At 44.8% G+C, this 26,582-nt stretch overlaps 1 protein-coding gene across 1 annotated transcript in view; it reads right to left on the bottom strand.

Annotated features, from left to right (window-relative positions):
* The window catches only part of LOC120840772 (tetraspanin-33-like), a 55,019-nt gene extending 28,701 nt beyond the window's left edge, over positions 1 to 26,318 (bottom strand). Inside the window, exon 1 of the mRNA XM_040501336.1 lies at positions 26,297 to 26,318. Within this exon, the coding sequence (XP_040357270.1) occupies positions 26,297 to 26,318 (22 nt within the window). The remainder of the gene's footprint in view (positions 1 to 26,296) is intronic.
* Between the last annotated feature and the right edge of the window lie 264 nt (positions 26,319 to 26,582).

Genomic DNA, 26,582 nt, shown 5'->3' with positions numbered 1-26,582 from the left:
TTCTAGGCATAAGCGACCACGAGGCAATTGTAGCGGCTATGAAATGTTTCAGTGTACTAAGATATCAAAATGAACCTAAAATGGTTGATATGTTTAATAGGGGGTGGTTATAATAGTGTGGGGGGTGATCTCAATGATTCATTGTGTGAATGTAAAGTATGCGTTGTATCGATCATTGTGAATGCTTTGTGTAATGTACTTAAGAATAAGATACAAGAATTGGTCGAGATTTATGTCCCCTCGAAGATAGTGCGAAACGCAAATAAGATAATCCTTGGATGAACTCGAAAATCAGGGGCTCGATAAATAAAAATAAAAGTATTTTTGCACAATATGAGAATAAGTAATGACGCGTGCATCTATACCTTAAAAATCTTGAAAGAGACCTCAAAATAAAAATCAAAGACGCAGAATATTGCCACGCGCGCCGACGAGCGAGCGCATGCGTGGCCGAACGGTTAGCGCGCTTGATTGTCACGCGGAATGTCTATAATCGGTTACAAGTCCAAGAAGGTAGGAGAAGCTCCTCCCACAAGCGTGATGCGCCCGTTTCAAACCTCTCCGCAGCCGAAAGGAGACTTCACTGGAAACGCTCCTTGTTCCGCTTCAATGGATTCCCACTTGTCTCCGATCCCACTTTTTAAGAAAGCGACATTTATATTCATCAGAGAGGGAACCTAATCCCCGAAAGTCGTATTTGTTCCCATCGGAGGGGGAAAACTCTAATCTCCCTCTCGTGGCTTCCACAATGCTAAGTCAAAGTCGAAAGATAAAGCAAATATGTACAGAAAGGCAAGACCCTCTTCGCGCGTTGGCCCCGACGTCACGGAAACGATGGGACGCTATTGGATGCGGAGATGGCGGAGGGATGTATGATTCCCTTTGAGGGGGATTTGCCGCTACCTTCTTGACCTGTAACTTAGTATAGGTTCGATTCCAGCTAGCGGAATGTCCTTTTATTTATTCGTTCAACCTGGCGTTCTCGTAAGTTCGAGAACATTCGAGAACAGAGCGCTGTGTCTATGTCTCCATCTGTGTCCGTTGTCCTGTCGCGCTTTTTAATCATTCGAGAACATTCTCGTCTGATCGAGTTCCGAATGTTCTCCGCGCCGAAAGTTCTACGCCGGATGTTCCAGAAGCCCACCACGGTGCATAAGGGACTCCGCATGGCGAGCGGAGTCAGTCTCGCCCCAGCGTTCGACTCTGCTCTACGACGACTTCGACGACCGCAACGCTCTGCTGTTTTCTTCTGTTATATTTATTTATTTATTTTTGGGACAGGGGACAGACGTTTGCCCTATTAAACGTTCAGTTTACTTGTCATTCGTGACAATATCATTACTTTCACTTGGTCAAAAACTTAAAGAATGTATATAAAGAAAATATAGACACATGAAAAATCGTAACGAAAGGATGTCGCAGGCGTCCATGCTCTAATGACTGATGGTGACCTAGTGACAAAAGATAGTGCTAAGGCAGCTGTTTTTAATGGATATGTTGAATTTGTTTTCCCAACACTCACATCCTCATTCCTGCCAGAAACTATAGATAGAATTAGCACCAAAATGAACGACCTTACCTTTGTTCACAACGGCATACGCAAATTATTGGGAAATATTAAATTAGGGAAAGCTTCCGAACCAGATGGAATCCCCAATATCGTATTAAGATATTGTGCTGATATGGTAGCGTCTTAGTACTTATATTTACAAAGTAGCTAGAAAGCTACTTCGTAAACTGAAAAATCAGAAATGTAGTTCCGATACATAAAAATTATTAAAAAAATAATGTCGAGCACTATAGGCCTATATCTTTCACGAGTGAATGTAGCAAAATCACGGAACAGACAGTTTACTCCAATTTGGTGAGTCATCTAAATAACAGTAACATCTTTTCACCATCTCTACAAAGTTTTCGCACAGGGTTATCACGCAGCACTCAATATACCCTTTCAGAAATTAAGTCTGGCCACTTCGATAGCAATCATCACTTAAGTGTGTGTAATCTGTACATGCTAATGGCGGCGTTATGAAGAAAATATTTGAAGAATGAAACCGATGCGAAGACTGAGCATCGAGACTTAAAAGCTTATATGTGCTACATTTGAGGGTGTCATGCAAGTCCTTGGAATGCTCGGCTTCCGCACGCCCCAGATTGCTCGTGACAATAAAATGTTAATTTTATCAAGAGGTTGACTCAACTACAGGAAGTATTCACTGGACGCCATATTTTTGGGTGCTGTTTAGAGCGCATGCTCAGAACGAGCTCACATTAATAGGCTGCTGAGACCGGCACTCTTGATGGTGCGGAATGCACGTTCCAAAAGAACTGTAGAAGCTCGCCGTCAGCACGCGCTCAGCATTCGCACACAAAGCTATGGCCGCCAGTGAATACTCCCTGTAGACGATTGCAAGCAAGGCGACTGGCCGCCGCCATGTCTATGCTCGTGTAGACAAGACCGTGCCATTGCAAGCCTGCCAAAGCTATGTTCACGCGCAAGCTGCACCTGCTTGCAGGCATGGAGCACCAATCGTGGCGCCATGCTTGCAATAGACCGATCTCACAAGCCGGTTCGGTTACGCCACCGCTGCCGCAATGTTTCGGGAGGAACTTTAGTCCTTTTGCACGTGAGACTACCTTGCTGGAGGCAGAGCCGTATATGTAGAGAGTTTGACCATTCGTTGGGAAGTATACACCTTTCCAAAAAACGCTCCTAGGCCGCCGCCATGTTGCTGATGCTGATGCGGCTGGTGCGACTCTCGCGCCCTCTATCAACTAGAAATTATCTGCCACTCTCTGGGACTGTGAAGACCCGCTCAGCGCGGTTCTCTACCTACATTTTTGCGGTTTTGCATTCGACGTTTTCTCGCCCCCTTTGAAAGTTTCCACTTAATTTTTTTTATGCGTGCTGCGTACCCTTTTTGTGTTATCTTCCATTGTCAGAAATAAGGCTGGTAAGTGCCTGCCATTCAAGCTTTTCTGCTTTACATTCACGGGAAACGAAGGAGGTGAAGGACGTCGAACGACCCTCGACGCGATTTTGCGAACATTGTTCTCCCCCGTCCCAGAGATAATCCGCGTAGAATCCTCAGCCATCTCCAAAAATAGTTGTCCGGGTCGGGGTGAGAAACGGGTCAGTTGCATTTGTTTCTTTGCCTTGGTGCGGTTGGGAAAAAAGGAAGCTCTCCCCAAAGCGTGCCCCAAAACGAAGTCATCTCGGATTCCATCCGATCGTCAAGATGCGACTTTCGTCGACTGTGACTGTGTTATTTGAGATCTTTCTCAAATAAATTCTTTTCGGATAACGCTGCATCGCGTGGTACGTACGATATATTGTTCGAATGTTAACACTTCCTCAATCGTATGTCCGTGTCCTGTCCATCGGTAAACACGTTATTTGTGAGCGTGAAAAATGCATGACTTTCGGCCCTCTTCTGTTGCAATTTACTTTTGACAGCAAAGCGCTTTGTCGTTTAACATGCGGCAAATCCCGCGGCGCCGTCAAAACTTAACGTAAGAAAAAAACAAATAACTAGAACTATACATTCCAGTCGCATTCGTTCTGTCGCACGCGTACCCAACAAAAATAATTCACAGCTTTTTTTTTTTTTTTGCCTTTTTTTTTGTTTTTTTTTTAATGTGGCACAATGCTTTCTCAATGTCCTCGGGAACATACATGTACCATGAAACACAAAATATAGCGGGAAAAGACGAGAATTTAGCCGCCAGCAGCGTTTGAAACTGCGCCTACGCAGGCTGCGCCTATTGAAATCACAGTCCACTCGGTTAGGGTTAGGAGGGACGCCGGTGAGAGTCTAGCCTCAAACTCAGTGACTGGGCTCGAGAACGGTCTGTTGCCCCTGGGGTCGAGTGTTTTTTGGAAAGGTGTGCGAAAGCGGGCTGGGCGTGTTCCAGGGCGTCTTCAGAGATTCGAATGTGGCCAGCCAGAAGCCGGAAATAATACCCTGGCGGTGGTCGCGAGAAACAAACTTAATATGTTCGTCGAAGTAACTCTAGGTGACTGAAATATGGTTTAGTTATTTAGTTATTTAGTTATTTAGAAATGATGGTGAACGTGATGTTTCAATCGCGGTCATCCAAAATCATGGTGGAAGAGTGCGACTAGCGGAACGATCGACATAATCCGTTCGCCAAGCGCCGAGGGCCGGGAATCCGCTGTCCGAGCGGTTCCACCCTGTCCGAGCAAAACCGAGTTGAGCGGCACATTTGTTTCTTGTATCTTTCTGCATGATCATGATCGAAACATCACGTGCACCCTATTTTCAACCATGAAGGGTTACTACACTTCACTCTTACGCGCTTATTAAAACCGTATACCAACATATACCTTTGATTAAAACACTTTCTCGCTACCACCGCTGGGGGATTCGTTTCGGCTTCTGGTTGGCCAAGAGACCATGTCTAGCCCACTTCCTGCGTCTGGTGCACACCCTGGCTCTGCCCGCGCCTCCCATTGACCGAACTCTCTCTATACACGGCTCTGGCTGGAGGTGTTCGGATGCACATCCCGAGACGGCACGAGAAGTCTCGGGCACTGGTGCTTGCCTCATATGAACTAAAGCTATGGGGGTTTCACGCATGCGCCAAACGCTTAGTGAGATCGGCTTATGTCTATAAGTAGGGTTCCGTGTTTTCGGATAAATCCGAAAAACTCCGAAAAACACCCGCCGGTAAAATTTTGGTCCATTCGGATTTATCCGATAATATCCGAATGTTTATGTGCCAATGCCACCCCCCCCCCCCTCCCCCCGCGCAAAAACAACAAAAAAAGTAATATATATATATATATATATATTGTTGCGGGAGTCTCAGTTCTTGGGCTAAACGGGCAACCCAGAATTCAGTCCTCCGTTCTCCACACGACCTCGTCTTCTTCCTCTCCTTTTCTTCCTTTTCCTTGACCGTTACAATATATATATATATATATATATATATATATATATATATATATATACCTTTTTCTTTTTTTCTTCTTTTACAGATTGATCAGCATAGAGTCAATGGTCCTGCGAAGATGCCACCATAATTATCTTTCAAATCTCAGATCGTTGTCAAAAGGGGTCTAGCCGCGTGTCTCGTCGAGGTTGATTCAGGGCAACAGGTCATCGTACATTGGGGTCACGACAAAAGCCACTCTTTTGATTTCCAGTTTCAGCCATGCGATGTGTGATTTAGAGAAAGGAGAGGGTATGTTTTTGTAACAGTGAAAGCTATGGACCATAGAGATTATAAAGAATAGGAAAAAGGGACAGTTGAAACCCCTCTATTACATCCTCAACCACTCCACCTCGCGCGGCCGCAGGCTAGATTGATGGAATAGGATGGGATGACTACGAGCTTCGTAGAGATTGCCTCCGGGAGTTTATTTATTTTAAGGTATCGACGTTTATCGAAGCGCCACTAGTGTGCGACTTTTGTCGTGGGACAAAAATCTTACTGCCAGTGGCAATGGTACCAACGCCGATTAAACTGAAGAAATTTTAATTGACACAAGCGTGTTTTATTTTTTATCTGGGATACGTTTACATCCGGTTAATATTTACATATTTATTTTCAATGGGAAACACTGCGAAATTAAACTCTGAATTTCGAAGAATTCGGAATCAGACAAATATAAACTCCGAATCTTCGGCAAAAAATAAACTCCGAAAAACATCCTCCCACTTTGACAAAAAATAAACTAAAAAAACACAGAATCCCTTCTATAAGCGCCTTGTACAGGGTGGTAGTTTCTTGACACTATCGAAACTGAAGCAAATAGAGAAATAACTGTTCAACGAAAAACGCCGTAACTTTCGCACGTCTACCGTTGATGAAGAGGTACCAGATTTTATCCGCCACTAGCAAACAACAATAGAGGCTGCTATTTCAGCTACTAGACATCACTGCGAATATTGTGCTGGAATTTCATCATGATCTTACATGTGCATTTCATAAATGCTGCCAAACTGGTTGTGCTTTTCTGAATTTTAGAAAAGCTTTTGATTTAGTTGACCATTCACTCTTCATTCACAAACTGCGTAGCCTAAAGGCTCTGTTAAGCATGCAACACATGAGCGGTCCAAGAAGGCGCCGGGCGGCGCTCGCCGCTAGGCGCGCCACAGGCGCACAGCGTGGCTTTATCCGTTTTAACCAGATACGAGCGACGCGACGCCGCGCCGAAGTGACGTCAAGACGCCCAGCATCGGTTGCTATGGATACTGGAGCGCGCTGCCCCGTGGCGCCTGTTTTCATCGCTCACATGTCTCATGCTTTACACTGGAACTCGATATCTGCGACCAATCAGTATATATGTGTGCGCTGCGCTACGCCGAGTTTCCTACGCTCGATGTCGGGGTATATCGGAGCCTTGAACATTGATGAATACATTCTTTATTTGATAGGTAGTTATATCGATGGCAGTGAGCAGCGTGTTATCATAAATGGCGTTCACTCATTGTGTGCAAGTGTAACGTCAGGAGCGCATAAGGCTCATTCTTAGACCCCCTTGTTTTGAAAATTTTTATTACTGATAGTACAAATGGAATCTCATCAAATATTAAATTGTACGCAGATTACTGTCTTGCATAAAAACGTGTTCAGGAAAGACGACGCTATGGTTCTTCAAAGCGATTTAAACGAAAATTCAGAGTAATGTGAAAAATGGAAAATGTTCCGTAACATATTCAAATGTATTCGTTAGATTTACTAGAAAGCGTAAAATTGTTCCGATTTCTTTTATAGTAAACATTATTTTAAACCTTTGCACGGAGGCAGTCCATCTCGGCGTACGTCCGACAGCTAACACGATGGAATGATCACGGCACACTTCTGTGTTCTAAGGCTAGCGGTATGCTACATTTTTGGCGTCGCAATGTCAGGAGGATTTTATCCAGCCTAAAAGACCTCGTACTTTTTTATGTTTTGTCGATTTTAAGTTACTAACTTGATAGCCCTGGAGCCGGAAAAAAGAAGAGACGTAGGACAGACACAAAACTCCTAACACAGCTAAAATTTTATTTTACCGTCACGTCCTTAAAGGAGATGTGCCACAATTTTTAACGTTGAAAGGATATGCATCTTCTACTTTTTACATTGTTTATCTAGTCACAAAGGACAGAAAACACATCACCTTTTTTTTCAAAATGTTGCAATTCCGCCGCGTAATCGCGAGGCAAAAGTTGAAATATTTCCCGACCTGCCGCCGCCAGCGGCGGCCATGAGAACCACACGGCATGACGTCAATGGGGGACTTGTAAAAAGATATGAATTTGTGCAAATACGTGCTCTATAAAAAGTTAATTTTTCTATAAATCTTGTCGTTCCGACAGAAGTATAAATGCGTCAAAAACCTCGAGCCCTATGTTGCGCTTATCGGACTCCCACGGCGACTAGGGAGAGGGAAGTGACGTCAACAACGCAGCAAACCAACGAGGTAGAGGGGCTTAGAGCGATAAACCGGGGTTCCGGTCTGCACTCGAAAGTGACCCCCATAAGCCCGCTGCCACTGTACGTAAATGTGACCACTCGTCACGTGATCAAACCAAATACGTGACGTCACAGGAAAGATGGCAGCGCCGATGCAGCGGCTGGCCCCAGCTGGGCCGGAGCTTGTCGCATGCTTTGTTCGTTGTCGTTCGTTTCAGCGAGTTGATTTCAGACGCGGAAGCCGTCATATGAGGCCGGTCGAAAGCGACTTCAGTGTTCAGCGTGGTGTCTGACGTAGGTATAACGTGAAAATACGGAAGAACGGTGTGCATTTCGCTGGTGATCGACGGGGATATGGCAACGAAAGAGACAATCGGCCCTGCATTGCTCGGACCTCGGACTAATTCGGATATCGCTAGGTTCAACTTTAAGGCGACGTTTCTGTGCTCTCGTTGACCATCAGAATCTTTGAGGTCTGCAGTGAAGCGTGTGCAATGTATCTGTATACACAGTTTAGCTACGGAAATCGCGTGAGTCGTGCTTGGCAGTGTACAATCGTGGTGCCGCTTCGTTCAAATAATCGAAGGCTCCTTTTGGTTGTGCGGCGCACCAAAGAGCTGCCTTAAGCTGGTAGTTCCTGTACCGTGCCTAAATGATGCTGTGCTGCCTCCCAAATTGTCCCGGTGGAGGCGTGTACTTTCACGGAGCACAGGTGTGCGGCGCACCGAAAGGCTGCCTTTAAACTGGTAGTTCCTGTGCCGTGCTGCTTCCTGAATTGTTCTGACGGAGACGTGCAATTTCACGGAGCACAGATGTTGCAGTTGGTATTGATTCCGCTGGTCTGTCGCACGTTTCGTCGATACAAACGTTTCATCAACACTCGTTACGCGAATTGCAAGCTGTAGGCACATTTCATCGAGCGTGTTACCTACCCAACTCACCCGTTCACGCCGCTTTGCGGAGACAGTCTGCAGTAGCTCATTACCAGAAACGTGCTGTCACATGCATTTCAGTTCAGTTCGTCTACGGCAGTCGCCAAACCCCGAAGGAGAGGATTTATCCGGACAAAACAATGCTGCTTCTTTAGCTGTCAAGATAGACTCTTTTCTGTCAGTTTTGTTATATTGTCACAGATGTTTGTTCAAGTATCTTCTCTCAGTATTTACTATTCTAGAAAGTTCCAAGCTATGCTCGGCTGTCATCGTAAGTTCTGGTGGAGGTGCTGGGAACTTTACCCATAGCCCTTTACTCTCTGTGCACCCTGGCGGCTCCTCAGCTGAGTTGCTCGATAACGGGACACGGGTGGCGGACTATCCCGCGTCTTAGACCCCCGGCGAGCCGTGAACCAAGTCCAAGTCTATACTAAGTCCTATCGAGCGAGTACCACAAGAACGAACCTCGCAAATACACCACGGAGAATCAGCGCTCGTGTCTGTCTTGTCTTTCTTTCTTTTGTCCTCGTCCAAAAAAGCGCTACCATGCCTTTGGCAACCCAAGACCAATACCAACCAGCCCAACATACAGCTTTGAGAACCTGAAATCCGAGCCAGTCGCTGCTACCAGGAAAAACCACCGGAATTCGGTCTCCTGACAGAAAAACCCAAGCTGACTAAGCCAACATGACAAACCTGTAGCAGCAAACCGCGTCCGCTCCCACCATTGTTTGCATGCCTGTCACACCTCACACTCCGACGCCCTTTCACGCAAGGTGTATGAAGACGACGAGGACTGGATTGAACATTATGACCGTGTCGCTTGCCACAATAGTTGGACAGACAACCAGCTCCTGCAGAACATATATACGTATCGTGGCAGAAACGGCCAGGCACTGGTTTGAGACCACGAATCCTTCTTAACGTCGTGGGAAGTTTGCAAGATCGAGCTGAAGTGCACGTTCGTCAGCTAACATCGACGAGAGGGAGCCGAATTCCTGATTCTGTCAAGGACACGGTCCCAACGAGAGCGTCATCGCCTTCGTGGAGGATGTTTGCGTCTGATCGAGCGTCCACGCCGACCCTGATGCTACAGAAGACAACAACAACAACAATAATAATAATAAAAAAAATAATAATAATATTATTATTATTATTATTATTATTATTATTATTATTATTATTATTATTATTATTAATTAAATTAAATAACAGCTCCCACTCGAGAAGAGACTCTCTTGGGCAGGTTGGTTGCTTCGTGCTTAGACCACATTAATCTAAGAACTTGTTCAGAAAAGGTCCTATCGGCAGTTATTACACAGAAGCTAGCTGATCACTATTTTGTTGGGTGTCGTTGGTTCTGTGATAATTCTTCTCCCCTGAGTAGCTTGGCGGGCACAAAAATATCAGTTTTTGACTCCTCTAAGTTTGATGGCCTTGTTTCTTCCTTTGACTGGAACGACTTTCTCCAATCATCTACATCCACTGATATTTACCAAAAGTTTGTGCAGGTTTTGAAGGCATTTGATGCTTCCTCCAGAAAAGAAATATACGTTAAAAGACGCCGGCCTGACCACTACTGGTTGAATGCAGATATACTGGCAGCAATAACAGAAAAAAATAAACTTTGGGCTCGGCATAGGCGCGCTCCTAACAATGCAGAGCTTAAATCAAACTTCAAAACTTGTAGAAATATGGTTACAACGATGATTCGTTCAGCTAAGCGCAGATACATTTGTAAAAAGTTCTCAGAATTTCGCTCAGACATGCGCAAAACGTGGCTTCTCGTTAACGAATTCCGTGGTCACTCCTCCCGAAATTCAATCGATAATGTATTAAAAAGGTTCTTTGGCTCTAATCTGTCAACGGTTGTAAGGGGTTTTAACAGTTTTTTTGCGACCTTTTCAGGTACGACACGAGATTCTTTCATGACTTTCGAAAATGTTGTAACGGCCTCCGCTTTCCTTCCGCCTATGATAGAATCAGATCTCTCTTCATTGTTATTCAGTTTCAAACCATCAAAATCACCAGGCATCGACGGCATTCGAGTTACTGATCTTCGTAGAAATTATGAGGTTATTAAGCATGTACTGCTTCATATGTTAAACGGCTTTATTACGAGTTGCATTATTCCAGACGAACTAAAGACCGCTATAGTACGACCCTTGTTCAAAGGCGGCGCAGGGAGTAAGATTGAAAATTACCGCCCAATTTCTATTTTGCCAATTATTGCACAACTTCTTGAACAACATGTATTCCATACTATGACATCATTTCTAGATTTACATGATGTAATTGCACCGAGTAAGTTTGGTTTTGTTCAAGGAAGGGGAAGCCAGCCATTGCTTGAAGATTTTGCCGATTTATTATTTTCTGGTTTTGAAAAACATCTTGTTTGCTGTGCTCTCTTTTTAGATATATCTAAAGCTTTTGATACCGTTAGCCATTCAATCCTTCTGAAGAAGCTTTATAGCTACGGATTTCGTGGTCCGTTTTTTTCTTTTCTTTCAAACTACCTATCAGATCGCTCACAACTTGTAATTGCAGCTGGGGCACAAAGCCCGCGAACAACATTAAGGGCAGGCGTACCACAAGGCTCAATCCTATTTCCTCTCCTATTTAATTTGTTTGTTAATGACATTTCTACTTTTCTTTCCCAAGCCAAACTTTATCAATACGCGGATGATACTGTAATTGTTACTCGACATATTAACTTCGAAGATGCTGCCCGCTCACTGCAATGCGTTGCGACTGTAGTCATGGATTGGTTTCAACGAAATCTTCTGGACGTTAACGTAAACAAAACTAAGCTTATTTGTTTTCATAATCCTCTTAAATATGTGTGTCTTGATTTCCCTTTCCTTTTACATAACTCAAACTGTGTATCTTGCAAGTGTGTTCCTTTAGTATATGTTGAATCTGTAAAATACTTAGGAATCTTGTTTGATTGCGGTTTAACTTGGAATGCTCAACTCACGTCCCTCTGTAAAAAATTAAGGAGTACTTGCTGTCTGCTATATAATACAAAATCACTTATGCATCTCTCAGTTCGCAGACTAGTCACCCATGCTCTTGCATATAGTGCGTTACGGTGTTTGGAAACTGTTCCGGCTTCTGGCATGAGAAAATTGACTGCATTTTAAAAAAATATTTTGAAAAGTGTTTCTTATGGCATGCAACTTCCCGATGGTACTGGTCTCTTTCAACAATTACAATTTCCCTGCCTCCGAACACTTTTTATTCAAACTGTTATCTTACGATACTTTTGGACTGATCAATTCAAAAGAAAAAACGTTGTTCTTCGTTCTCTTCGTTTTCAAGAGACTTTCGACATACCTTTCGCCCGAACAAGATATGGACGGTGTACACGCGAATTTTACGTGCCTGAACTCTTTAATAATCTGCCTTCTGAAATTCTACAAGCGAATTCACTGCGTCAACTAAAGAGAATGCTGAGACTTCACCTACTGGGATGAGATGTCGCCTAACGTGTGCATATTTTGTTAGTATCAGTGTGTATGTGCCTAATTACTGATTCAGTTTTGTACATCCTAAAGTTTTTCAGTTTGTTTTACTGATGTGTGTGTGACGAGCTTTACACTGCTTTTTCGTGGACATATCAGTTGTTTTTTTTTTTGTAATTTTTTGGGCGGCATCACACAAGCCATTTGTTGGCTTTGATTGCCCCCGCACTCTTGTATGCTTTCATGAATGTGTCCTGAATACAAGTTTATTATTATTATTATTATTATTATTATTATTATTATTATTATTATTATTATTATTATTATTATTATTATTATTATTATTATTATTATTATTATTAAGTTTATTCACAAAGAAAGCGTACATACAATTTACTCAGTCTCACAAAAGCACTTCAGTGCTTGTGCGTGAGTACTTACAGTCCAGCGTGGGATGAATTTAATAAATCGGAAGTATGTAAAACTAAATTGATACAACTGATTGGAGTCCTATTTTATGCGGAACTCAACATAAAACGCAGAGGGAAAAATGGTTTATCACGTTAACAGTATACAAGCACAAACTTTTATGCCAGTAAGCATGAAACGAAATTACCTATTTTTATACAACAATAATAATGATTTACATAGACTTTGTAATACAACAAATGACACAATTAAATCAACTATAGATTTTAAAATCATGGCAATACAAACAGGCGCGTAGAAAACAACAGTGAATGCAGGCGTGCAAGAGGAATCCGGCAATACAGTGGGGACGTAAAAAAAAGGCATGGGTCTGGGGGCTGTCTATTGTTCACCTGGCGTACTACATCATTTACGCATTTCTTTTTTTCACCTGTCCTAATGATAGCGGATTAAGTAAACTATCAGGAAGATTATTAAAATATGTTGGTACATAATACTTCCTCAACCTTTTCCCATAATTAGTGTATTTTCTCTCTATGTAAAATGTTTCTGTGCGCCGTAGTTGTTTTTCTTTAGCTGATGGTATTTTGAATTCGTGCGTGAAATGATATTTTATCAGGACCATGGAATTTATGCAGGTCTTCCACTGTTAACAATTGGAGTTCTGACAGAAGTTCTTGAAACGAAAGACTTTCTAAGTGTGTACATACGCCATGTATCATTTTTTTTAATTAGGTTATTTATTTCCTGTAGTTTGTATTTGGATGAAAGTGCATATATGTGGATCCATATCTTAGTTTTGATTCACCTAACATCAGATAAATCAATTGCCTTTGATTAATACTTGCAGAACTTCGGAGTTTATAGAGGTATGAATAAATTATTCGGCAGGTGTTTAAGTAGGTAGTTAATATGATGATTCCAAGATAAATACTCGTCAAAGTGTATACCAAGGTACCTAGTGCCACTGGCGTAAAGTAGTGGTGAGCAAGAGCATTGTCTAGTCCCATGAATGCAAAAAGATGGGTTGATTAAGATTAATGCGTTTCTGGTGAGTTCGAAGGCACACGAGGTTCGATTTATCATTGTTCACAAAAATATAGTTTTTTTTAAAACCAACTCATAATTTGTTTGATGTCATCCTGTAAAATTGAAACGGCAGTATTATAATCTTCGTGTGTAATAACAAAGGCTGTGTCATCAGCGTATTGATTGATACTTCTTCTTTATTTTAAAGGAAGCAAAGATAGGTCGTTCACATATATGTTAAACAGCATCGGGCCCAATACCGAACCCTGAGGCACACCAGAGTTCAGCTGCGCAGCAGAACTTGTGCTATTTCCTATTCGAACTCTTTGGGTTCTTTCGGTGAAGTAACCTTTAAAAAAATGTACGGAAATGCCCTCTGAAACCAATTTTATCTAGTTTCTTAACTAAAAATGAATGATCTATGTATCAAAGGCTTTTGTCAAGTCTAAAAAGAGCGTAAGGGCTATTTTGTTGTTATCAATTTGTTAACTAATGTAGTCTGTTATCTCCTCCAGTAGAAGTATCGTGCCTCTTTGTTGCCGGAATCCATGCTGGCAGTTGCTTATTAGCAAGAATTTGTCACAAAACGAGGTCATGACTTGTAAAAACATTTTTCCATTATCTGAGAAATTGCCGGCAACAACGCGATGGGCCTGTAATTAACAATATATTTCTTGTTTCCTTTCTAATAAATTGGCCGTACTATTCAAACTTTTAACTTACTGGGTATATTTCCTGTAGACAACATATCATTTATTATAGCAAGCAGAATGCGTTTTAAGCAGCCTATGTTATGTTTTATATCTCTAAATCCTATTTCATCAAATCCCGCTGGCTTTGTTATAGGCATACTGTTAACTATCTATTCTAGATCTGATTCTGTCATTTGGGGCAAGTACGCCGAATTAGTTGAATTCCCTAATAGCTTAGCTGGTCCTACTGTGCTGTTTACTTGGTTACGCAAGTCTTGTATCTTTGTGATGAAGGTGTCATTAAACTCATTGCTGAGCTTATCAAAGTCAGTTGCACCGAAAGTTTTTTTTTTGTATACATGCATCTATATTATCTTTAGGGGGTCTGCCAATTATTTGATTTAACGATTTTCCATGTTTCTCTTAAGTTCTTCCCGCACTGCTGGAGTTGCGTCATATGAAATCTCTTTTTAGCAAGTCTAATTTTTGCAGTGAGGTTGTTTCGTAGTCGTCTAAATTCTTCTTTTTTAATTTTGTGTCATGCGGATTTTGCTTACATCTATTCCATAATCTGTTTTATTTTTTTTGACACTCATTTCTATTATTTCTTTGTCGATCCAATTATTTCAAGGTTTTCTCGGTTTTAACTTTAGTGTTCTAAGAGATTGTTTGTGTATATATTTCAATGTTTTAACTAACGTATCATAGAGAGTGGTGTGATCTAGATGAAGCAAAGCATTCCAGTCATATTTTTGAATAGTGTCATCTACTTTCTTACTGTCAAGGATTTTTTTACGTTCTTTTTTTCCTATCACGGCTGTATGCTCTTCGTTTATTATCCTGAGCGCAACGAGATAATGATCTGCTCCCTTTTGTTTAATAGTTCCCCCTAGAAATTTTAAGTTACTCCGACCTTGCTATCACGTGATCAATGCACCATCTTGTAACTGTATGCCCTAGGTACTCTTCCCTTGTGTAGTCGTTCATTAAACTATATAAACCATAGTTAGACAATATGTCGAGATATTCCGTGACTCCTGTTTTCTTGTCGCACATGGTATCTATATTAAAGTCACCTGCTAATACGAGTTTATCATTGTTATAAACCTATTTAGTAATATTGAAAATTCTTGATAAAACAATTTTAAATTATTGCTAGGCGGTCTGTACACAGCACAAATTGTAAATGACAGCTCTGCTTTATGAATAGTAATCACAAGAAGCTAAGAATCCCATGTCCTCATGTGACGGACACCACCTTCGGCAGCCTTGTCTGCGACCCCCGACAACAGTCGAAGGGCTCATATCACCGAGGCTTCCAACACTGAACATGGACTGCAGGCCCGAGCCTGTCACTATAAACAACTTCCAGGTGTCTCGACACTCCAGTTGTCCAGCTGCTACTTCGACGCCAGCCTCCAGACATCCGCGACATCACCCACGACGTGGTCCGGGAGATCAGGAAGCAACTTCCTGCCATCAGTTGCCCAGCCTTTATTTTGATTGACGAAATTGTTTCGGAACAAGTTCGACAGGCATTTCAACCGGAGACTTCTGCGAGCGAAGCGGCAACTGACGAACCGAGGGCGACTTACGCCACAATAATATCGCGACCACCACCGGCTGGCCGTTAGTATTGAGTGCCAATTCAATGAGACACCCCAACGCCGAAGCATTCCCGACATTGGGTGTAGGTCTGCGCTGAACAAAGTACACCGAGGAAAACAGAGGTGTTGCGAATGGCCGACCCAAAACCACTCTACTATAACTGCAAGAGGGTTACCATTTCTACCGGAGCTGCCCCTACCAATGAAGTGGCCTGCGAGGGTCCATGCCGAACGACCCTCGACCCCGTTTCGAGGAGCGACTGCGGAACATTGAGGATTACCTTCGACAGCCTTTGTCCCTGGTGCCAACATTACCCCGAAGCTTCTGATTCCCATCACTTTGATGGCAGGTAAGCACGACAAAGCAGGTGAGCGGCAATGCAATGACAGTTGATTTGGTGTCGGTTGTCATCCAAGGACAATACCTAATAATTTCCTGACACAAATTATCTGTGTCCACTCCACGAAGCACACAATTTCCAACTTAGAGGGACAATTCCGCTGAGTGACTTGAAAAAATAGAATGGTTGGTTGTTCTCAAAACTGGACACCAAGCATCACTGTCGTGAGGTTCGAGATATTGTAAAGAAATGACAGAAGACATGAGGATGCATTATGGGCTAATTCATATTGAACTGTAGAAATATGGAAAGAGAATGTTTACACAACTATTCACACCACTTGAACAAATGTTAAGGTTCGAGTTTCCCCTAAAAAGTCCCTCGCCCACGACTTTCCAGTCCTTGCGGCGTAGCACCCGTGGCAGCCGATGACCAAAGGTCTACCGACGTCAGGGCCGAGGGACGTAGTGACGAGGCACTTGATCGATGGCCGAAGGCTTAAATCAGGCCCCGTATGTCGGTGGCAGCCTATGACCAGGTATCCACCAAGGTCAGGGCCGAGGGACGTAGCGACGAGGCAGCTGGGCTTTGGCCGAAGGCTTGAGTCAGGCCCAGTACGTCTGTGGCACGGAGCGGCAAGGAGTGTTCAACTGCGCAACGCATGCATCTTGTCTACCTCCGGAATGTTGGCGCCCGGACTGCATGAGAAGCGGGTTGTGGGTTGGGCCTCTTGACGTCTGGTCACGCCGACGGAGGTCCGGCCTGGTTGCGTCTGCTGCGTCCTTTGTCAACCGCCGAATCCCCTCTCGCGCTCCTCGCATCCCCCACCCCGTATTCTTCCTCCTCATTCTCTTCGGCTTGTCGCGGCTTGTCACAATAACCCAACTTCACTTCGCCACACGCGACTTACACAAGTTGCAGTGGTCGCGGGATGCAGAAGAAATCGCCATTACAAAATGAAAGTGAAATGGCTTGCATAACCAACAAACATTGTTGCCAGCCATCGAGTCAATGGTACAGCAAAAGGCACAGCCACGCAATACATGCCCGAGCTTGGTGCATTGACGAAGAAAACTACCAGGAAAATTGGCGGACTAGAAGCCAGTCCTGCAGCTTCAGTGCATCAGATGTCAGTGGCGGCACATGACACATGGTTACAAGACGGCATCAGTCAGTCATAGTTGCCACTCGACCAAACTGAACACCGACGTGCCAGGAGCGTCATCCGACAACAAGGAGCACAGGTACTACGACTGAACGCCCGACACAAGACTGTCGCAGAAAGAACTCGAACCATTTGCTAAGAATCAACAATTATGTAATCAAATGGAAATAAACCTATTTGATACGCTAACCAAATAACCATAATTCTGCTTGCCTTTAAGCCTTCAGTCTAGACGCCAAAAATGGTGCTCACTGCACGTGCTCGACCTTTTGAGGACACCTGCATGTCTGACCCCTCAATATTAATTAATGGGACATACCATACTGACAGACCTGTTGGATGGTGCTGCACTCGTTCCACCTCTCCTGAACATGTGGTGCATCCAAAATCAACTCCAGTGATGTGAAAATGTTATTTAATATTCATTTCCTTCAAGAACCCATGTAGGCATTGCAGAGAGGATACTTAAAAATGCACACATGATAATAACATCAAAGCACACTCACAATAATGAGCACAAAACGGGCCCAGCCGCCAAAAATAAATACTACACTCGAAAGAGATAATTATTACTGTAACTTGTTAATTGCAAACACAAACACATTTCTCAGTATCTAGTTTAATAGTATGTGTTGATGCATTGTTATATAGAAGGACACATCCTATACGTATGACACAATAGACCCTTTGTAAAATTTGTTTTCCGCGTAAAGCACACGAATGGGCCCCAGGTCACGTCGAACGCTAACGCAGCATTCGAGTCCAATAGGCGCTGAACCGAGTTCACAGTGCTGTCTGACATAACATTCTTGCCGAACAAATGCCCGATGTATGAAAGCCTTCGATAATTAGAGTAGTAGCTACTGTGATTGATTATGTTTCTGATAAAATAAATGATCAAACTTTTAGACCTTCCAAGCGTTAATTATTTTTTTAAGAAATTATGTTATGGTAGTGTGTTTGGAATGTTTACTTTTGAATGTCTATCTTGTTCAATCTCATCGTTTATTAATTGCTGTCGTTTTTGTGCTTTTAGAGCGCAGCTCTCAGGCGCCCGTTTCCGGCTTGAGCGGCGTCGGCGTCGTCGGCGGTGCATTATAGGCTCCTTGCATTGACCTCACATCGCACACATTTGCACACCAAGTAAAAGGAGGAGAGGGAAGCTGCTTTTGTAAGAATTTTGAGTGACGGGTTAATCTTCTATAATCTTCTGGGAGGAGAATAGCGACGCCTGTGCAAATCCGGAAGGCACAAAGGAGGGTCCTGATAAGAGGGGAGCTCCTTCTCCCCCTCTTCTCTGGAGGGTATCGGAAATGACGTCATGTGCAAGGAGCCTATAGAACGTTTCCCATGATGACGTCACGTGTGACGTCTCGAGGATCACCAGTGACGTCATAGGGTCACCAGTAACGATGAGTACCAGTGAGGTTGCATTATGGGTAAATTTAGCGAAAAATATCCCCCGCTAAATTGAGGGGAAAAATTTACCTACTAAATTTAGCGAAAACATTTCCCGGCTAAATTTAGCGGGAAAATTATCCCCTAAATGGGAGGCGACCAGGAGATGAGGAGGAGAGGGTGCGGATGAGGAAAAGGGGCATACCTTCCCCTCCTCCTCCTAAAGAGCTGCGCTCTAATTCGGCGTTACAGGAAGTTGTAAACGTCTTTCTTTTTTTTTTTACAATTTCTGTCCTCCTACTGTAATGCCCAACGGGCGATGTAGGTACAAGCGCTGATTGTTGGGCAAGTTGGTATGGCACGTTAGAAAACATGATTGCGCTTTGAAGACAGGGACATAGGAAAAACAGACACCACAGAGCGCTAACTTTCAACTGATTTAATTCAAGAGCCTCAGCGTAGAAACACACTGCGTCACCGCACCACATCTCAACCAAGCCGTGGCCCTCCGAACCCGCACCACGACGCAGAACACGGGGGCAAGGAAACTTGTTTCCCAGTGGGACTGGAGTTGTCAACAAAACATTTCAGAATACACATACAAACGGAGTCTGGCGACGCGGTTTTCGTGTTTTGCTTTTTGGGCATAAAACGCGCCGACAGACACGGTGAAAGTGGAGACGATTGCTTTATTTCTTGATTAAAGCTTCCGCTTCCCTTCATTTGCCGTTGGCGACTTTCCGTAAACAGTCGTGACAATCAACATCAAACTTTTTCCGAACTAGAAATACCCGAATCGTTCCTTTTTTGGGCCGTTCGAGGCCTTCTAGGTGAGCGCCACGGAATTTCACGCTGACTTTGAGGATGTTTATAACTTCATATTCCAATGATCGAGGGCAGGCGCTTTTTGGTGGACTATACGGCATCACGATTATTACAGAACGTGATGACAAGTCTCGTCTGCCGGAATGGCTTGGCGCGGAACGTCGTGTCCTACTTCGTGGTGAGCGGTCTTACTTTGGTCAGTCCTCGCACATGGGTGTATCCATCCTGATGCAGGTGCGTAGACTTCAGCGTCTTGAAGCACCACCTCGCGCACCAAGTTTTCGCGAGCAAAACCAGCCACAGCGAATTCCCTTTCGCAAGACGACCGCCCGGCGCCAGCGAGCAAGCCGCGCCCGCGACCACGGCGTGCAATCGAGGGACCGGAACTGCGGGGCCGCGAACGAGGAGTGGCCGCCAAGGGCTTCTCGTTCCGGGAGAAAGGGTAGAAAAGTGGGAAGGGAGGCAACAGAAGGTATAAACGGGCGAGGAGGATAAGTTTGTCTCCGAGAGATGTTCCTCGGTGGGACTGCTTGCTGCGCTTCAAGTCCAACAACAAACAAGATCTCGTCCGTCGTCGATCGTTTGTCGGCGCTTGTTGGCGATTTTCGCGGGTGTTGGTCGTTGCAATGGGACAGCATCGGCGACACGGAACTTTGTGGTGTCGTCGGACAAAACCCGGTGTTTGTCGCTCCAGTGGGACGAGGCTATTACAAAACAACAGAGGAATGCCCGTCCCGCATAGCGACTTCTACCCTCACTCGTAAACCGGAAGTCTGCCACAGCACCACCAACGCGGCGTAACGTATCATAGTAAAGTTACACGTACCTGAATATCTCTTACCGGCAGCGGCTGTGATCGAGTCTCTTGCTCCGGGGAACGCTGCAGCAGGGGACGGTCCTCGGTCTCGTCCATTCTAGCGTGTGCCTTGGGAACAGTTTGAATGAGTCGCGCTGAGGTCGCCGCTGCACTTGGCGTTTGCTCTTCGCTGTGCACGTTCGACGGCGTCGATGCGGTCAACGGCTCGGCTGGAGCATCTGCCGAGGTCTCTGCCGCAGTCCCAGCCTGAGCAAGCTCCAGTCTCTGGGCACGCGCGTTAATTCGAACAAATTCATATATATATATATATATATATATAAAGATACAAGTTAAGGGTATACTAATGTTATCTCTGAATGTGAGTTTTACGGCCAGGGGGACATAAGAAATGGGACTGACAGCCCGCAAAAAGCCTCACGGAAATATCTGAAAGAGAGGAATGACGTCGCCCTCTTTTAATTAGCTGCACGAACGAATTCAATAAAAACACATGTGCAAACAGCACCTACTTGATTGTTGCTGTTATGCATTTCCGGCAGGTCCCTTTACTTTCTACGATAAAGTTTCAAGGCAGTTATTATACGTTCGTATCTGTCTGCTCGCTTCTTAAGATAATAAAAACACCAAAGTGTTGGTTGATTGCCTAAAAGGAAATCTGATCTTTCTCGAAACGTCGTTAACCTTGTCCTTGCAAATCATACCAATAATTGTACGTCCTAATAAGGTGCCCGTGTAAGAAAATATATTTCCCAGTCATATGGATGTTTATAAATCCTGTTTTACATATGAACAAGCGTTTTTGTCAATAAAAATGCCAAACTACGTCGGCAAATCTATGCGCGACGCCTTCAGTTCAGCACTTTTTCGCGACGCTGGCCAGCCGACTCCTGTGACGTCACCGGAGGAGCGGTGCGGAATTCAGCTCTAAGTGGTGTTGGCTCAGTCCACGCTCACGAGGAAAAGAGGGTGCGTGGGGAAAATTGGAGGTGGATTTTTTGCTGTTCGTTTGAAGATCACCTGTTTTAGTCAGTAGAAATGCAGCCTTCATCAGAGGCTGGTCGCCCTGTTTTTTCTTCCTCAACGAGCGGACGTAAGTGTCGGCTTCCCGTACTATGCACGCGACCATAGCCTCCTCTATACTGACAAAGCATGGCAGATAGTCACGTGACGCGGCCGCCGAAAGTAAAAAGGCAGAGGGGCAAGCAACGGACAAGAGGAGAGTCATGTAACGGGCGCCCCGCTGCGGCGAGACGCCGGAGCAGCCGGAGCACACTATACTTTTTTATCTCTCGTGTTGGCGAGGATATACTAAAACGCCACCCCTTCCCCGTTCCTCCGTTTCGGTTTCGTCTGTTTCGTTTCCGCTCAAAATTGTGCGGCAAACTGCCGGGGCTGATTGGTTACAGATTACAGATATTGATACACGGGAACAGCGTCGGAAGATCAAAATGCAAGATGACGACAACGGCGTTGAGAGGATGACACACCGGACGACGGCGGTGCCTCAGTCTGAGCCCTGGGCCTCGGTTCCTCGGAGGCGGCAGCTTCTACTTTGGCTGGGCTACCTCAATGGAGCCTGATGCTTCGACCCCAGTTGACTCCAGTGAGCAACAGCGCCACCATGTTCCTGGGGCTCCTTCATTCACCGATCGAACGGCGTGCCAGATCCCCATGGCTCGCTGCTGACCCGCCCAACCCGCCTCCACGAAATCTGGACTTCTGCGAATCGGACTGCCATCCAGCCCAATACCAACAACCCCTGTCGTCGTCATCTTGCATGTATATACTCATCACATTATTATATTCGCTAGACGCGGCACCGCGGGCCTCGATGGTATGCGGTGAGTCGACTTCAATCAATGAAGCACCTCCTGACCACCCCGTACCATCCCATGAACAACGGCTTGGGGGAGAGATTCAACGGCACAATCAAGAAAATGCTGAGAAGGATGTGTCAGGAGAGGCCCAAGGACTAAGATCAATACCTTCCAGCTCTACTGTTTGCCTACAGAGAAGTTCCACAGTCGAGCCTCAGGTTCTCGCCTTTCGAGTTACTCTACGGCAGAAAAGTGCGAGCGAGGACCTTTGGCTATTCTGAAAAAGATGTGGTCAAACCAAGCTCTCAAGCAAGATCTGAAGACTTCGTACGTACGTGTTGGAGCTAAAAGAAAAACTGGAGTGGAGAACACATGCAAGTAAGCACACACTTGCCTGGAAAAAGCAAGGGCAAGATGCAAAGGCTATTACGACAGAAAGAGCTCTAACCGAAAGATTCAACTGGGATATTAAGCACTTATCCTTCTCCCCACCGACCATAACAAGATGATCATGCAGTGCAAGGGACCCTTTCCTGTAACAGCAAGAAAGAATGAACTAGACTTCGAGATAGAGGTGGGGGGCAAGAAGGAGCTATTTCATATTAACATGTTCAAGAAATATGAAGAAAGGAAAGAAACCCAATAACATCAATCACTTTGCATTGCGGTGGTTAATAAACCAGAAACTGACGAGGACGAACATGAGGCCGAAGACTGCGACATCCCGATGCCAATCTGGACCAGACAGCAAGGGTGGGACGATGTGGTCATAAATAAGAACCTCGATAGCGAGAATATAGGCCAAGTCCGAGAATTACTAAGGACATTCGAAAACATATTTTCTGATGTCCTCGGGAGGGCAAACCTTATGACGTGTGATATTTATTTCACAACAACGCGGCCAATATAGGTGAGGCAGTGCCCAATACCTCTTGCAGTACAGAATGTGGTCGAGGATGAAATCAGCAAAATGCTCGAGCTGGGGGTAATCGAGAAGTGTACATCGTCGCACAACACTCCGGTAGTTATTGTGAAGAAAAAGGATGGATCAAAAAGATCTTGTGTCGACTACAGACGATTGGACGACGCAACAATGACAAATGTAGAGCCAACACCCAGAAGTGACGTGACATTTGCTAAAGCGGGACACAGGAGGTTTTTCGCAAAACTAGATGTAGCTAAGGGCTACTGGCAGATTCCCATGGAAGTCGACGCAAGAGAGAAGATGGCGTTTTCGTCAACAAGTGGGCACTACCAGTTCAGATATCTGCCCTTTGGCCTCAAGGCCGCCTCTGCTACTTTTATGAAGTTGATGCGAAAGGTTCTAGGTGCATATCACTACATTGATTACACTACACAGAAAGGTTCTCAAGATGCATATCACTACATTGATTATATCTTGGTCGCGACGAGCTTGAGGAGGGAGAAGCATGTGGAAACACTCAGGATGATTTTTGAGCGTCTATGCGAAGCCAACATTACGATCAAAACAAAATAAATGTCAGATAGGGTTAAGCGAAATCAGTTTGTTAGGACATAAAATTGGACTGGGGAATATCGCCCCTGACCCAACGATCCTGGAAAGAATCCAAGACGCACCAAGACCGAAAACGAAGCGCCAAGTTCGGTCATTCCTCAGGCTCACGGGATTTTATAGACAGTTCGTAACAACCTACGCAGATATCGCAGGACCGTTAGCGGATCTAACGAAAAAGGGAGCCCGCAATGATATTTAGTGGAGTCAAAGAGAAGAGAAGGGCCTTCACGGAGTTGAAAATTCGACTGGGACAACCTCCTATTCTGCTATCACTGGACCCCGAAAAGGAATTCGTGCTGCGCACGGACGCGTCTGAAGCAAGCTCAGGAGCAGTTTTACTATAGAAGTGAGACGGAATTCTTTACTGGTCACATACGCGAGTAGCAAGCAGAATAGGTGGTTGTACCAGTCGACTTTTCAACTCCGTGAAGGCTCTCCAGAGCCAAAAAAAATAAAGACTAAAACTATCCCCTGCTTGGAGTTTTCGGCGGTCCATGCGCCATAGGGCACACAACTGCCCAGATAACGCCGATGGTCCTGAGGACGTCCCCAGCTGGTCGAGACGCCTTCGTCCCGACAAAGACGTCGTCGGGAAGTTCAGAACTAGTCGGGACATTCTGGTCCTTTCAAAGACGTCTTCAGGACGTTTTCAGGTTCCCTTATTTAGGAAGACCAAAAACGTCTTCTCCCGAATGATTTTCAATAGTACAAGATGTTTCCATGCGGGGAAGTGGACACGAAACCAGAATGAGTACGAAAATAAGAATTCGTTAAAAGATATTTTTACTTAACATCTTAATCGCGGCCGCCGAAGCCACAGGCCTTGGCGGCCGCATTCGTCGTAGCCTCGACATCAGCAGCCAGTAGCATCGGTTTTTCCCGACCGAACAGTGTGTTTCGGGTCCGCGCCGCTCAAAAGCTGTGCGCTCACTACCGAACTCCCCGAGAAATGTTCTGTGCCACCAGATCCTTGGGCTCTAAATCTGCGACCGGACACTCTATGGCCCCGTTGACGCACTGCCAGGCTTTGTAAGTATAGAGGAGGCCATGGTGGGACCTATCTTCTAGAGCAGCTGAGTGTGCGGATCAAGGTGTCTCAGTGCCCTGTTTCTTGCACCTCTTCATTCGTCCGGCTTCAGAAGCATCCAGCGAGCAAAAGAGACACCGGAGACGACACCGCAACTGTGCTCAGAATTTCTCAAGAGCAGCGGATGTTGGTTGCGCAGTTGTGTTTTTCGCTACACGTGTTACTGACAGTATCTGTGCGTATGGTTCACTTGCTCGATATTATTAGTTGAACTACCGTGCATATCAGAAATTTACCCAGAGGCATTGTACATTAAAGATATTTTTTGCGACAAAGAACTCCGTTGTCTCTATTTGGTCTGATCGCTTTTGTCTCCAGCTGGTTGCGCCCGGGTTTGAGCGAACGTTGGTTCTTATCTTTTTGAGTTAAGACATGGAAGTAGAACTCAATGTCTGAAATAAATTTTCAATCACGTTTTAAACTCCATTTTGTTCTATGTTTCCCAGACATTTGGGCGTCTAAACGGTTGAAGGGCTGAGGGGGTCTGAAAGGCTGACGGGGTTTAAAGGCCTGAAGGGTTTTCCAGGGCTGAGGGGTTTGATGGGCTGAAGGGGACCGCAGCACTGTGAGGGTCCCAAAATACATAAGGGCTGGAGTGCTATTTTAAAAGGGCTTTTTGTCTCAGTGCCGTGAAATTAAAGTGGGATAGGCGGAAACGGATGGTCATAGCTGGACGAGGGTTCATCAGTTGATTCATGATACGCCGGAGCTTGCCCCAATGTGACGAGCCCAATGCAGCCAGGATGAGATGCTTCTTCATGCGACAGTCTACTTTGACAGTACACACGTCTACTTTGACAGTACACACGAATACTAAAAACAAAACAGATATAAACCTCACCATAGTAAAGAACTGATGTATCAAAACAACTTCAACTCTTCTCTCTTGTTCTAGATAACACATTTCCTAATTGGCTAGAACAAGGTGCCGTGTACCCGTGTGAGATGGCTGATAGCATCAGCGCCGCCATATGGATGATGCACAGGTGGCGTTTCTGCTAGATTGTGGGGAAGCAAAGAACACCCACACCATAATTTCTTGCCTACTATGTCGAAGCAGGCAATGAGCACACCTCCCTCTACAGCCCACCCTACTGTGATTGACCAGCGCGCAGGAGCTTGTGGTCACAAAATTCTAGTGCAGCATGAGCAACTGCAGCCTACCCCTTATTGTAATACCCCCCTTGGGGACTTTAAAAATAAAGTGATTGAGTGATTTTCGAACTTGCCGCAGTTTTGAGCGCGCTGGCTGGACTGGGCTCAAGCACATGCGGGTTGTGGTTTTTTACAAATCGTGTATTCGCTGCGGTACTGTTGTGTGTAGCATATCCTCAAAACGACCTTACACTTGCCGGTTATCATGAACAACAATCCTGATTGTGTGAAACACACGTCCGCGGAACCGCAGTGGAAGCTCGCCGTCAACGAGTTTTCACCTGATTTATTTTTTAGCGTCAAATTTGCTTTTAGATGCGTAGCATTTGGGGGACATCACTTAGCGCTTCCATAAGATGTACACCCTCGATGGTGAAGTCAGCTGATAAACCAATACGCGTTTTAAGATTTACTGTTACATCATTGCGTGAACACTGGGTGTTCACGTGACGTCATCATCGTGACAGTCGTCATGTGACACCGTAACGTTAGAGAATCTATAAACGCTATGCATTTAAAGCGCATGATTTTTTTCCTTGATTGACGGCTACCTTACGCACAGCTCGCACGTACAGGCTACCGGCAGGGCCGTCATGCCTGCATAATGACGTCACGCGAAGGCCGACAGACTAAACAACAGCAGAAACGCGTCTAGTTTCAGTGTTGCACTGGTTCCTTCAAAAAAGTAACGAAAGTTCGTTCCTCCTCAGTCTTAGAACGAGTTCCCTTTACAAGTTCCAGTGGTTGGAAACGAACTCGTTCCCATAACATTGTTAAGCTTGAACATCTGGTTACGTCAACGTTACATTTGCGCTTTTTAATTAAGTATTGCGCCGGATGATCCATAGATAAAATAGAA

This window comes from Ixodes scapularis, unplaced genomic scaffold, assembly GCF_016920785.2.
Source record: "Ixodes scapularis isolate PalLabHiFi unplaced genomic scaffold, ASM1692078v2 PGA_scaffold11__112_contigs__length_91849675, whole genome shotgun sequence".
Lineage (NCBI taxonomy): Eukaryota > Metazoa > Arthropoda > Arachnida > Ixodida > Ixodidae > Ixodes > Ixodes scapularis.
Note: the sequence above shows the minus strand (reverse complement) of the source record. Positions and strands in the feature narration are given on the sequence as shown.